Below are 13,435 nucleotides of genomic sequence, written 5' to 3'. Positions count from 1 at the left end.
TTATTTGCAACACAAAATTTACATTTTTCCTGATGCAATGATAAATTTACTGTGAGTATCACAGTGAGCAGCATCAAACTGTCAGTGACTGAAGTGATGAAGAGGTTTAATCAGACTTGTGAGGTACATTTTCCAGAGTAATTATTGTATAACAGCAGAAGTGCATCAAGTATCAATGCTCTCTCCTCCTACAATGCCTCCTCCTCATTGGTGGGAGTGGATTTAGAAACTTCCTGCTCAGCTTTTAAATTCAGGCGTTCACTGAAGATTTTATTCTGACAGCCAGGTCGGGTCATCAGGAGCAAGATGGTGAGTTACCGTTAACTAATGAATAGTTTTTTTTTTTTAATTATTTATTTATTTATTTTTTTTATACCTGTCATACTTAGACTCCATGTTTGCACAGATATTATATTTATCAATGTCATCCAGGATAGCTGCTCTTTTTCTTTGTAAAGTTAAGACTTATGATGTTCTTTTTTCGATTACAGACAACATACACAGACAAAGGAGAAAAGGTAAATATTATCATATATCATGTGTTGCACTGAGCACAGGTTACTAAGTAATGTTACAGTAATCAATTAGACCTCTGCATGACTAAAACCATGGTTTTAATGTTAATACTGCAGGAGTTGAATACCAAATATTTTGTATTTCAGCACCATTGATTGTGTGCATTTTAAGCATACATACAAATCTTTCCTCAATGACTCATTTTTCTTTTTTCTTTTTATCGTCAGCATGAGCAGGGCAGATTCCTCTGCTTCGATCACTTAACATTCTGGGTCGGAAATGCAAAGCAGGTAAGTTAACTCGTAACTTCTCGCTGTCTCACTTTTGTTTTTGGTCACAAAGTGTTTTCCTTACAGCCGGGGAAGCCTATACACTCAGGGTTTCTATTGGTTCTCCAGAGGGGTGGAGGGGACACAGCATGTTAAACACCAGACCACATACTCATTCTTCCATCTCCATTAAGGACAGCTTATAACTGCATGTAAAGTCATTACCAGGAGATGGCAGTAACAGACAGTTTAAAGCCATCCGAGGTCAGTTGACTGTAGAGACTTCTCCATGATTCTCTGTTGAGTAAAAATGTTTGTCTTCAACAGGCTGCATCATATTACTGCAACAAGCTGGGGTTTGAGCCTTTGGCTTACCAGGGTTTGGAGACAGGCAGTCGTGAAGTTGTGTCCCATGCAGTCAAACAAGGCAAGGTAAAGAACCTGCAGCCTGGAGCCTGGAAGTACAGCACACCTCATGCTAGCAATAATGCCAAATTGAATTTTAGTGTAACAAAACAAAAATGACAAACACTGTTCTGTGCAGGTTGAACCAGTGTTTTAGTGAGTAACCCCTATTGACATGTATTACTACACAACTGTTCTCATACTATACAGACATCTTCAGTGATATTAATTGTTACACCGGCTTTCAATAAACAATGAAATCAAATCTTTGTTCAAAGAAATTCAAGTGTAAGTTAACGACGAACAGATGTAGTTGTTTTCATCGTGTTAATGTTTTCACTTTGTCTTTCACAGATCGTTTATGTGTTCTCATCAGCCCTCAATCCTGGAAACAAAGGTACAGCACTGATCAGGAGCGGCTTTCAGTGTGCTTATAGCTCAAACAATGTATTTCGTTTAACCTTACTAGTCTGCAAATGACCTGCCTGTCTTGAGATGTACAGTGTCTAAGTGTCCAACAAAAACAAGTTTGCACTTTAATGTGCAAACTTGCCCTTTACAATCAATACAGTATTTACAATCAATACGGACAAGCGAGGAAGGAAAAAATGATTGAAAATATGTAATTCTGATGTGCTTTGGTCAAAACTCCAACTGCCACCAAGTCCTTTTAGCGTGCACAGTACATCATAGAAATATTAGTTAAAATAGTTAAACAATTACATTTTATATTAATTTATTATTTAAATGACCGACCGTGTTACTAAAGAAAATGTCTTTTCTCTATTTTTATCCCCCTCCTTCAGAGATGGGAGATCATTTGGTCAAGCATGGCGACGGAGTGAAGGATATTGCGTTTACAGTGGAGGACTGTGACTTCCTGGCTCAGGTAATGCTGCAGGTTTTATTGTACAGGTGCATTTTCATCCATTATATACCACACTGTTCACTTTTGAAGTTACATTTAATTGCTCATTATGAATTCTATTACATGAATAACTTTGCTTTCATACATTTTCACCCTTCACAGAAAGCCCGTGAGCAAGGAGCCGTCATTATAAAGGAGCCTCACACTGTGGAGGACAAGTATGGAAAAGTCAGGCTGGCTGTGCTTCAAACAGTATGTGAAATTGTGAACTCCTAATCCTGCAATTTTACCCAGAATTTTTAGTTGCTGTTTTTTTTTTTTTTTGCACAATTATCAAATAAATTAAAAGAGTCAGAAATTCCAGGATTGTGGATTTGCTTTTGTTTGTTGCAGTATGGTGACACCACACACACATTTGTGGAGAGGACAGGATATAAAGGATTGTTTCTCCCTGGTTTCCATCCCCCTCTGTTCAAGGACCATTTACTAGACAAACTGTGAGTAAACATTGGTTCTTCTGATGTCGGTGTACTCGTAGGACAATAACATGCATGTTTGTGTCTGATTAACACATATGTTTGTGCGGTTTTGCCTCCATCCTTCCACGCAGACCGAGCGGAAAACTGAACTTCATTGATCACGTTGTGGGAAACCAACCAGACGATGAGATGGTTCCAGTGGTGGAATGGTAATAACTACTTCTTGTATAGAGTTTATAAACCAGCTGCTTTGCACACCTGACAAAAACAACGTTGTTGTTTGTGCCTCCGTGTCGGGAAGATGATCTTCAAAAGTCAGAGGGTGGATGAGAGGAGGAGTTAAAGGGTGTGTGATTCTTATGTAACGTTTTTGGCATGAGTCAGGCATCAGCATGACTTTACATTTTCTTAAGAGGGTCTGCAACAGTTCTCCACATCTGGATCTTGTTTTTAGCCCATCACGAAGGCATGAAGAGGTTAGGCAGTTCTCTGAACGAGCGAGCTCATTGGTTAATCCCTGAAAGGCGGGGTGGGAGGGTGGGGGGGGGGGGGGTGATTTTTAGATGTGAGGAACCTCACAGGGCTAGCACATAAAAAGTCAGTCATTTGTGTTCTTCAGTTCTGGAAATTAAAAAATTTGGGTTATATATTCCAGACAACAGTGACAAACAGACGTTAACACATGGTATATTGACACTGCAAGAGGTTTTCAGGAATGTTTGAGCCTGAAGATGAAGGCTGAATTCACTTGGCTGTAGCTCTTAAGCTCTGGTTTATGATCAAACAGGTATCGGAGGAACCTTCTCTTCCACCGCTTCTGGTCGGTGGATGACAAGCAGCTTCAGACAGAGTTCAGTGCCCTGCGCTCCATTGTAGTGGCAAACTACGAGGAGACTGTGAAGATGCCCATCAATGAGCCTGCCATGGGGAATAGAAAGTCTCAGATCCAGGCATGTTCTTTACAGTCTGCTCAATCAAATACATGTAAACAGATGAAATACAGAGATGGTATGCAAAAAAGAAAAAAAACACATTTGTGTTGTTGACTTACAGGAGTACGTGGAGTACTACGGAGGTCCTGGAGTGCAGCACATCGCCATGAACACATCAGATATCATTACTGCAGTAAGACAACAAAAACAGTGTTAAGTTTTGTGAGAGTTTGAAATATAAATTCAACCAAAAGGTTCTGATGAGTCTCCTGTGTGCAGATCCGTAACCTGAAGGAGCGTGGGATGGAGTTTATGTCTGTGCCGGACACCTACTACGAGCAGCTGAGGGAGAACTTGAAACAGTCAAAGGTCAAAGTGTCAGAGGACCTGGACGTCCTGCAGGTCAGAACTACAGCTGTATTTTAACAAAGCAGGAGGACGGATGTTGCATGATCCTGATGTATTACAAAGCAATAATAATCTTAAAGTCCATAGTAACCACTTCTTGTAGCCCAAATGCAGCCGCCTCCTTAGAAAGAGCTTAAGTCACAGTGAACACAGTTAAGAGCAAAATAAGCAAATACTATCGACTGTAATATACAAAATACTGAGTCAGCTGTCCATTTTTATTGAGAGGTTTCTTTAAAATTGACAAATATTATCTCATGACCTTACTCGTATTCAGGAACTAAAGATCTTGGTGGACTACGACGACAACGGATATTTACTTCAAATCTTCACCAAGCCAGTTCAGGATCGTCCCACTGTGTTCCTGGAAGTCATTCAGAGACACAATCACCAGGTGAGGCCAACACTGGACGGACAAACACTGAAAACACACCACTCAGTATATTCAATGTGTTGATAGAATCATATGTTCCAGATTGATGCTTCCATTTGCTCCCCGTTCAGCAACTTAAATTCACATTTTTACCCACAGGGCTTTGGTGCCGGGAACTTCAAGTCTCTTTTTGAAGCTATTGAAAAGGACCAGCATGCTCGAGGAAATCTGACTGTCCTGACACCCAATGGGATTTCAAAGAACATGTGAATCTACTATTTTATTCACTTCACAGCTCTGAAAACTCTCTTAACCATCAGTTTACTATGAAAAGTAGTGTCCTGTTTAGTTCCTATTATACTGAGAATGTATTACATCAGGGCTCTGATATTGTGAGATACACAGTAAAAATATATAAAGCATGTGTATCCATGTTGGTCTTTATTTCTCTCCTGGTGTTCATGTAAAATCTTCTCGTGAGTTTGTATCTGTTATCAAGAATACATCATAACTTGAAATTCACAATGCAGTTCTTTTTTTTATTAAACATTAACAGGAAAACCTTTTTTATTGATACAAGCTTGACTCAAGCAAAACACCATTTAAGCTCTCATGAATGAAAACATTTAACTTTAAACATCTGTTATCATTTGGACAAACAGGTCGAGAGACATTTCATTGTACCTGAGACCTTAAACATGAAGTCTGGGATGCCCATTTTTCCATCCTGCTGAAAGAGACACTACTTGTGTGAATTGCTTGTTGGTTGTTAACAGTGATGTATTAGCAGATGTAGTATTTTCTCGAGAGAACAGGTTTTCTAGGTGGTACATTATCATTTCATACCAGACCTCGATGATAAATCCAGATGCTTGGTTCCACTTCTGACTTAAGTGCTGTTTACGACAGTTCATTATTCACTGAGCAGCTCCACCACCTCATGTGTCCAATGCTTTCATGAGCTTTGGCCTCCAGACAGTTACTGAAGTTTTAATGGCGTTATTTGTGACACATCTGCAGTGTCTGTGTTCGGATCATGAAGTACCTCAGGCCGCTTTGGCTCTTGACATAATCAGGCCACTTAATTAGAGATTAGTTCAAGGAGCCTCGGCAGCTATCGGCCCCACACAGGCAAGGAATCTTTGTATCCTCAATGGGAAACTTGTAGTCGTATGTAATCTCTTCATTGACGCTTATTGGCTGCCGGGAGTAAATCACTATCTTCTTCTGAGACTCCACGGTGATGATCTTAGCGTAGCAGTTTGGCTGTGAGACAGAACAAATGCAAACTTTTTAATAAGAACGTGCTGGTATTTATCATTAAAGATCTTATGAAACAAATCTGGTCTCTGACCACAGCACTACCAGTTCTTACTCACATTACAGCTGTGGTTGATAAATCTGGCCAAGTTCCCACATTTAGTGGCATCGATGATGTAGTCCTGATCGATCCGAAACAAATAGCTGCTTCCGATGCCCTCGTCCTCGTATCGCTGCTCCCTCATGTCAGCGATGACCTGAGGAGAAATAAAACAGTAATGCTTATTCATGAGTGTTGTTTATTACCTCACTGACACTCCTGGAAAGTACCCAGAACAACCAGAGGGCCCCGATGGACCAATTGAGAGAAACAAACAGGGGAAAAGTGGTTTGTTTAAAGAAAACATTTGTTGGGGGATGAGCTGGCTTTATGAACTTGTATTTGGTCCTTGTCTTCAGTCTGTGTGTGTTTTACCTGTCTGATGATTTGGCCCACGTACTCGATCACCATCTCATCTGCTGCTATAGGCTCCATGGCGAACAGGCCCCACTCATGGATGTGACTGCGGGTAAAACGAATCCTCTTCTTTCGAAACTGATACGAGAACATAACAAGAGTTTCAGGACTAAATGAAACATATTGCATTTGTTAACACAGGTTTCAAAAACTCTAAATACAGCAAAGACAGTGGAATCGCTCAAAGTGTTTTGAGCGAACATGGTGTATAAAAAAATAAACATAATAACAAACATGAGGTATGAATTCACATCAAATGAATTGAATTTAAGAGTTTTTAAAAGCTTCTCTGAAGTTGAAGGCAGGGTTTTAACAGTGTTTTCTCTTTACTAATAGCTTGCTTACCTTCAGCTGGTTAAACTTGACCAGGTCACAGCTGAAGGAGGACAGCAGGCGGCGCTGTTCGGACCTGAAGTCAGATCCGGCCCGCAGTGAGCTGGGTTGCTGGGCTGGGATGCACATTCCCTGCTGAAACACATGTTGACACTGAGTGGAATAAAGTGAACACTGAAATCAGCACAATGTCTCCTCTTCAGTACCTGAGCACTGGTAGATGGAAGCTCGTTGGACAGCTTAGTGTTGTTGAGGTATTTCATTTTGTCCTTCCTGCTGATTTTGTAGAAACCTTCGCTGCGTGCGGAGCCCGTTCGGTGGTTCGGCTGCCAGGATTTATGTTCCTCACTCTTCTCTGGGACGACTTTAGTTGGTAAGCAGCAGTCAAGGATGTGAAGCTCAGAATATGTGACGCACGGCGCTGTGTATCGATCACGTTTACTTGTTTACCTCAATTGATTACTCCTGTGAACTGATTTCAAAGGATACACAACAGTACCGAGATACACTTGATATAAAAAAAAAGACAACATTATTTTAGAACTTTCCACAATTTCAATAATTCCTTAGGGATTAAAAAAATTGAAAACAAAATAAATATTTTAGAATAAATCTCAGTAATGTGTGCACGATGTAGCATTATAAGCTAATCACACCCATTCCTACATAATCAGTCACTTACCGGAGTTCACGCACTGTAAACTCACTTTGATCTGATTTAATTTCAACATTAAACTAAAAATAAAGTTAAAAAGGATATGAGGGTGAGGGATCCACAGGGTGTCACTGAGCCACCCAAAGCCATTGTTCTGCTTGTGCAGCCTTTCATATGTGCACTGCAAAAGCTTTGCATCTTCTTCATCCAGGCCCTCCCTCCAAACTCTGTGAAGGATTCTCCTCTCCTCATATGGGGAACGCCACCTGTTAGAGGTGATTCTCTTAAGTGATCGATGCCGATGACGGGCTCGCCTCCTCCTCTTCAGCATCCTCCTCTGCCTTTGCCTCAGCGAAGATTTCTCCTCGTCCAAAAGGCCAGGCATATTCTCCAGACCCTGGAAGGGCTTCGTTCTCACCCCTGAACTGATCCGTGCACCGCTTCTTTCAGCAGGGTCGGAGGAAGATTCAGAGAGTCTGCATGGAGAGGACTCTGTGATGAGATGACCTCTGAGAGGGTCGTCACATAACAGAGGCAATGAGTTGGTCACCATTTGTGTGTTCCTCTTGTGGACCAGGGCTATTCGGGGTACAATAATGTCCCTTCCGGGAGTCTTTGGGGCTGTGACATAAGGACTGCTGGACAGGCGGAGAGCAGGTGGTGAGCTGCTAAGAGGCGGACACACTGTGCTACTTTCTGACATTTCTCTACCAGGTGTTGCCGGAGCTCTTCTGTAGCTGCAATGAGTCCATACACTTCTTTCCTCTCTACCAGGAGTTTTAGGCATCTCCTGGTATACTGGGTATGAGGCAGCCAGGATATCAGCGGGTCCTAAAACGTGCTCACTGCTTGCTGGTGAAAGGGAGAGGACTTCATCCGGGTCCTCACTTTCCAGTTCAACCACTATCCCTTTGCCTGGCGTTTGTGGTCGTTCCACCTCCTCCACAGCTGGAGATGCTGGTTTGCTTTTGATCTGAATGTCAGGGTCGCTGTCCAACAAGCAGCCGGTCGGAGTGAGAGGCTGCAGGTTCTCAAGGTTCTCTGGAGACGCCGCGGTCCATTCGGGGCTCTGCATCTCCTCGTCGAGGCCTGGCTCCACTGCAACACAGATTAACAAGACATTATTCATATTTACATCATTTGCAACAAAGTTTGTGACATCATTTAAATAGTGTTTAGCCCATTGAAAAAATTGCAAGAGTAATCTGTGGTATGCTGAAAATCCAGCTGTCAAACAATAAATCATAGAAAATCATTTGAAACATTATTTGAACCGTCCTAGTGGAGCAAAGTAATTCAACACTGTGGTATACAACATGCCGGACATATAACCTGGAAGTCCTATAAGTGACGGGGGCTGCATGTCCTCGGGTTCACTGGTTTGAAGCTCCATCATGGCATCCAAGTCGAAGGTGTGTTGACAGGATGCATACTGGTCCTCCTCAGTTTCCTCCCTGTGAAACACATCTGACCAGTCCTGCAGGCGCAGATCCAGCTGAGCACCAGGAGTTAGCGGGGCTGAGGGGGTGGGAGGGGGCTCAAGCTCCGCTGAGTCTTCATCTGACGATATCACTATGCACTCTTCACTCCTGCTGTCACCATCGTCCTCCTCCATGTCTTCATCTTCAGTACTGAGGTCAGAGGACGAGTCCTCAAAGGAGGAGAACGAATCAGACGAGTCAAAGTCTGACGAGTACTCGCTTTCCTCTGACGAGCTGCTCTCTGAAAAAGTCTCTATAATTAGAAAAGAAACAAGACTTTTTATTCGTAGGTATGTAAATACTTATTGGTGTTCAGGGTTACAATAGAACGACCTTTCAACATACCGCTGTCTAAGCATTGCACTCCATCAGCAGTTTCAAAGACGACAGCATCTTCATCTTCCATCTGTTCTTCTGCCAACTTGTTTTCTTCCTCTGGATGATTACTGTCATCACTACGATGATCATCTCTGTCAGACTAATTAGAGCATCAGTTATATTAAGCAGTCTCACGGCATTCAAAATTGACAGTTCATCATTTTAATACTAAAAACGGAAAGCCAAAGTAGGGACAACACACTGAAATCCTGGCTTACAGGCATTTATTTCAACAAAATCGCCATTTACCAGGATTTCATGATCGTCATCGACTGGCACGTTGGCCTCCACTTTGTTTGCTATCGTTTCTTCATCTTGAAGTGTATTATCTTCTTTCCCTTTTTCATCATCATCATCATCATCATCATCATCATCACTGTCAAGCTGCAGTGGTCTTGCATGTCTGCGTTTGGCTCTCTCAGATTCAGATCTCACGATATCATCCACCTGTTTCACATCTGAAGCTACATGGGAAGACAGCACCAGAGCTGACCAAGCTACAGTCTAGAATAGGCAGTTATATAATAGTTAATAATACAGTAAATTAGGATGAAATTTTATTAAAAGCACTGACCTGAACTTTCATGAGCAGAGCACGACTCTTCTGTCTCTTCTGATCTTTTCCTTTTTACCTGCATAACAATAAGTTATATTACATAACATTTAATTTGGCGTCACTCAGCGGTTAAATGCTGGTGTGTTTCAGGTAAGAGTCAGCAGAATAGTTCACCTTGAAGGATGGCAGTGGAGGTCGTTTGCTCTGCCCACTGATGTGACTGAGGGGATTAATGACTTTGTTCTTCCCCTCCACACCTGCCGCTCCACTTTTCAAAGTTGAAACTTGTATCTTGAATGAATAAAACAACATTACGTTAAACAACACATCATTCATGTCATTTCACTAAATACTTTATAAGATAGTAAAGGATGTAAAGAACTTACCTTTGTTTTCTTCTCCCGACAGTCCCACCACTCCTCAAATGCCTTGAAAGCGACACCTTCAATCATTCTGCGTAAAATATCCCTCTTAATGATCGACTTCAGCTCTTGCATGAGGACATCTAAGACTTTTTCTGCTGTGATCTTGTGAGCGTTTTCCTGCTCAGCCTGGTAGTTCGGCGGTGGCACAAAGGGGTTAAACCTGGGAAAAGGTGGAACAGGCCAGGGTGGTCGAGGGAATGATAAAGGTGCAGTGCCATGCCTTGGAGGATTCCCCTTATCCAACGGGCCAGCAGGCTGCATGGGTAACGGGTACATGTGCACAGGAGGTGGAAGAGAAGGCGGCACCAACAAAGGTGGAGGGGGTCCCAGAAAATTTGGTGGGGGAGGAATAGAAGGAGGAGGTGGGATGGGGATGCCAGTGTGATGACCCAGAGGTGGGATCCAGCCTGGAGGTGGGATGAAGATAGCTCCATTCGGCAGGCGAGGTGGGACAGGTGGAATAGATGGGGGAAAGGGAGGAATGGGAAAAGTGAAAGGTGGTGGATGAGAGCATCCAGCTGTAGTGGTGGAAGAAGCTTTGGGGGTCAGATGTGGAGTTGTGCTACTGAAAGAAGAAACAGACAGAGAATGAGGGAGAGAGGAGATGTCGTTTGTTGGTGTCAGAGCTCCAGACTCTGCGATATCTGAGTGCTCCTGATCCTCATTTGGTGCATGATGCTCCTGAGGGAGATAGAAAAAAGAATCTGAATGGCTGATTGACAGCACAACACACATTTTATTGTCATCATATTGTATGTAGAGACCTAGAAGGATTACCTTCTGGTATGATAACCACAGGAACCTTTCTGCATCTTTTTCACAGTTGACGTGAGCCCTCCTTTCAAAATATGTGAATTCAGATGAAACAGGAGACTGGGAGTTTCTAGTGAGAAACGAAACAGCTTGAGTAGTTTCATCCTCCAGCGATGCGGGACTGATATCCACCACATCATCGTAGAGGTGCTGGTGACTGGTTGTGAAGGACCCACAAGAAGTAGGAGTGGAAACAAGTGAGTCATCTGAGCATGGGGCGTTAACAGCTGAGCAAGGTGAAGCTGGGCTGTCCTGAGAGAGCGCATCGGCCTCCAAATCCTTTCTATCGAAGAATGAGGGGTCAGTGATCCGGCTGTTAGTCAGCAGACTTTCAATGCGGGAGTCCAAACTCTCCAACTCTGACTGGTGGTCATCAGGTGGACAGGCTGCTATTGTTTGCCGCTCAGCTGTGAAATTAATGCTCAGGATGCTGAAAGAGTTGCAGTTCAAAGGTAAAGTCTTAGAGTTAACTGCACCTTCGGACTCCTGAAAGGGGGAGGCAAGGTTAAAGGAAGGCTCTTCATGATTGTGAGGCGAGGATTGTGCCTTGTGACTCCACAGTGGGAGCTGCTGGCTGCTAGTTTGTTTTTGGGTCGAGAGGTAGTGCGGTGGCTGTTGTTGGCAGTGCTTCAAAATGACGTTGACATTTGAGACCTGTCCAGATCCCCTGTGATACCTTGCAGGTTTACGATGGCAGAGCTCTTGTCTTAAAGGTTTGTGAACACTAAAGGTAGAGGGCTCCCCCTGGAGGACCGGAGTCGCCTGAAGACTGGAGTAGCAGGAGTCCTGGGAGAGAGGAGTCGCAGTCAAGCAAGGAGTGCGGGGGGTTCCCTGAGAACGCGGTGTGAGCCTAAAGCTGCAGGGCGTATCCTGCCAAATACTGGAGTAGGCTGTGTCCAGAGAGAGGGGTGTAGCAATGCTGGTGGGGCTGGAGATACTCCCCTGCCGCTGCATGGCTGCAGTGCTCTGTAAGAGATGGATATTACCTCAAAAAAGAAAACAATTGAGCAATATTGTTCTTAAAACAAACACAATAATTTACCAGCATTTATAAATATTATAGATAAAACTGCTTAATTCCTCAGACCATTTTAAGAAGCTTTAAAAGTTTACCGCAAAACTGTCGATCAACCTCTGAAGAGCTTGCTCACTGCTGCCCACTGGCAATGTCCACGGAGTGTACAGGCCACTTAGGAGGAGCTGGAGATATCGCGACCTATTTTCACCTGAGGAGTTGCGTATTACAATTAATTCACAAATTCATCAATATTAACATGTATACTTCTACACATAAATATTCTAGGGTTACCTTTTGGATCAATTTCCACATTAATTATATTTCCCATCACTGATGTCTGATGGAGATGCTGGACGGCGTCTTTTGAAGCCTTCACTGTGTCGAACACTACCTTTGCGACCCCTAGATGCTTCTTGTTCTTGGGATTGTAAAATATTTCCACTTCTTCAATGTCTCCATATTTATTGCACATGTCAGTCAGGAACGTTTCCCTCACATTGTCATTCAACCTGGAAAACGTCACTTCTTTTGGAGGGACAGGACCAACATACCATTCATCAACCTGGAAGGACATGCGTAAACAATCATTATTCTTCATTTTTAACATCATAATTATCATTGGTAATATTATGACAGTGTTTTTTTTAAGGATTACCTTAAATTTAGGAACTAAAAGCTCAGTGTTGTTCCACTTGCTCCACAGGCGGCAGATGCGGGGATCTCTGACTGTGTCCACAGGAAACAGACCTAAGTACTCAACCTGGTAAGAAATAAAAAAAATTTTTTTTTTTTTTTTTAAACTCGTTATAATGGAAAATATACAGCATGTGGCGTTTAAGCGCCATTTTATAGCGGGAAAATACGTTTAAACTGATATTTAAAAGTCATACAGGTATGTTAAAATGTACTCCATCATAACGGCACACTTTGCAGAGTCCTTTTGTCAATGCAGGGTCAATAACCAACTTGCAACTTCTCCAGTGCTGAGGCGGTGTTTCTCTCTCAGTAGTTTGTTTTTCGCTTTCCATCACATTCGTCAAAACCTGGAAAAACACAACAAAGATTACCGCCATATGCTGTAATTTTGTACCCCGCTGAATACAGCTGTTAGCTAGCAGACGTTAGTCCTTCACTCTCGGTAAACACGCCCCAACAGGTGATGGAGCGCATCACCTGTAATGTTCATCTAAAAAGATTACAGGTTATATCAAATAAAGCATAGACAACACACTCAAAGTTAAGTCTATCCAAGTATAGTTATCTCGCCTACCTGTACCGAAGTTTTATCCTTAGAAGGATCAACATTGTGGAAAGACGACTGTGATTTTCGGTGGTTTTTTTTTTTTTTTTTTTTTTTTTTTTTTTTTTTTTTTTTTTACAGTTCGTCGTCCAGGTTGGATGATGTATCCATCCGCCAGGAAGCAGAGACGGAATATAGAGCCTCCGCCGAGGCGGAAGAACACCAAAGATTGGAAGAAAGTGGGTGGTCAGGTGACAGGTGAGCAATTTCCACGCATTTTCAGGAGCTTCTATACATAGTAGTTAGTATATAGTTGGTAAGGAAGTAAATAAAGATGCAAGTTGTTAAAAAAATAAATAAATCTATTATTAGCCTAGATTATGACTTTGTTTATACAGCACTTTTCAAAACAAAGCTACAAAGTGCTTTACGTCATATTTCCAGGATTAAAACATTATAACACGACAGTAACACTAGGCAGAAATAATGTAGATTCAAAAAAACTTGAA

The 13,435-nt window shown here is 42.4% G+C and overlaps 2 protein-coding genes across 3 annotated transcripts; one reads left to right on the top strand and one right to left on the bottom strand.

Moving 5' to 3' along the window:
* The first annotated feature begins 247 nt into the window (after positions 1–247).
* hpdb (4-hydroxyphenylpyruvate dioxygenase b) lies at positions 248–4,658 on the top strand. Of its 2 annotated transcripts, XM_069138372.1 has the most exons (14): positions 248–309; positions 492–518; positions 744–806; positions 1,113–1,217; positions 1,545–1,587; positions 1,997–2,079; positions 2,221–2,310; positions 2,452–2,555; positions 2,669–2,746; positions 3,325–3,487; positions 3,591–3,662; positions 3,749–3,871; positions 4,155–4,271; positions 4,410–4,658. In XM_069138372.1, the coding sequence occupies exons 1-14, from the start codon at positions 307–309 to the stop codon at positions 4,518–4,520; spliced, it is 1,182 nt and encodes a 393-aa protein (XP_068994473.1). In that variant the 5' UTR covers positions 248–306; the 3' UTR covers positions 4,521–4,658. The 2 variants fall into 2 exon arrangements, with proteins under 2 accessions (XP_068994473.1, XP_068994472.1); XM_069138371.1 differs by lacking the exon at positions 248–309 and having other exon boundaries at positions 465–518.
* Positions 4,659–4,781: 123 nt separating this feature from the next.
* LOC138191650 (histone-lysine N-methyltransferase SETD1B-A-like) lies at positions 4,782–12,714 on the bottom strand. The gene is made up of 16 exons (XM_069138569.1): positions 12,577–12,714; positions 12,342–12,440; positions 11,978–12,248; positions 11,782–11,894; positions 10,633–11,634; positions 9,817–10,536; positions 9,605–9,721; positions 9,449–9,506; positions 9,204–9,338; positions 8,348–8,749; positions 7,121–8,113; positions 6,567–6,733; positions 6,373–6,492; positions 5,986–6,105; positions 5,630–5,767; positions 4,782–5,516 (listed from the first exon to the last, which is right to left on the bottom strand). The coding sequence occupies exons 1-16, from the start codon at positions 12,712–12,714 to the stop codon at positions 5,343–5,345; spliced, it is 4,767 nt and encodes a 1,588-aa protein (XP_068994670.1). The 3' UTR covers positions 4,782–5,342.
* Positions 12,715–13,435: the final 721 nt, after the last annotated feature.

The sequence above is a fragment of the Embiotoca jacksoni genome, unplaced genomic scaffold (genome assembly GCF_022577435.1).
Source record: "Embiotoca jacksoni isolate LCO1_2020_lvr unplaced genomic scaffold, fEmbJac1.0.p SCAF_8, whole genome shotgun sequence".
Classification (NCBI taxonomy): domain Eukaryota; kingdom Metazoa; phylum Chordata; class Actinopteri; family Embiotocidae; genus Embiotoca; species Embiotoca jacksoni.
The sequence above is the reverse complement of the archived record's forward strand: the minus strand, read 5'-3'. Positions and strand labels throughout refer to the sequence as shown.

What these genes read in the sequence shown, in the direction of transcription:
- hpdb (XM_069138371.1), top strand. Translation starts at nt 468, where the DNA reads ATGATGTTCTTTTTTCGATTACAGACAACATACACAGACAAAGGAGAA. An exon ending in AGGACCTGGACGTCCTGCAG is followed by an intron (nt 3,872 to 4,154) that starts GTCAGAACTACA and finishes ACTCGTATTCAG; the next exon opens with GAACTAAAGATCTTGGTGGA. An exon ending in TTCAGAGACACAATCACCAG is followed by an intron (nt 4,272 to 4,409) that starts GTGAGGCCAACA and finishes TTTTACCCACAG; the next exon opens with GGCTTTGGTGCCGGGAACTT.
- LOC138191650 (XM_069138569.1), bottom strand. Translation starts at nt 12,714, where the DNA reads ATGGAAAGCGAAAAACAAACTACTGAGAGAGAAACACCGCCTCAGCAC. An exon ending in CTCCACTGCCATCCTTCAAG is followed by an intron (nt 9,507 to 9,604) that starts GTGAACTATTCT and finishes ATTGTTATGCAG; the next exon opens with GTAAAAAGGAAAAGATCAGA. An exon ending in TTCCATCTACCAGTGCTCAG is followed by an intron (nt 6,493 to 6,566) that starts GTACTGAAGAGG and finishes GTGTTTCAGCAG; the next exon opens with GGAATGTGCATCCCAGCCCA.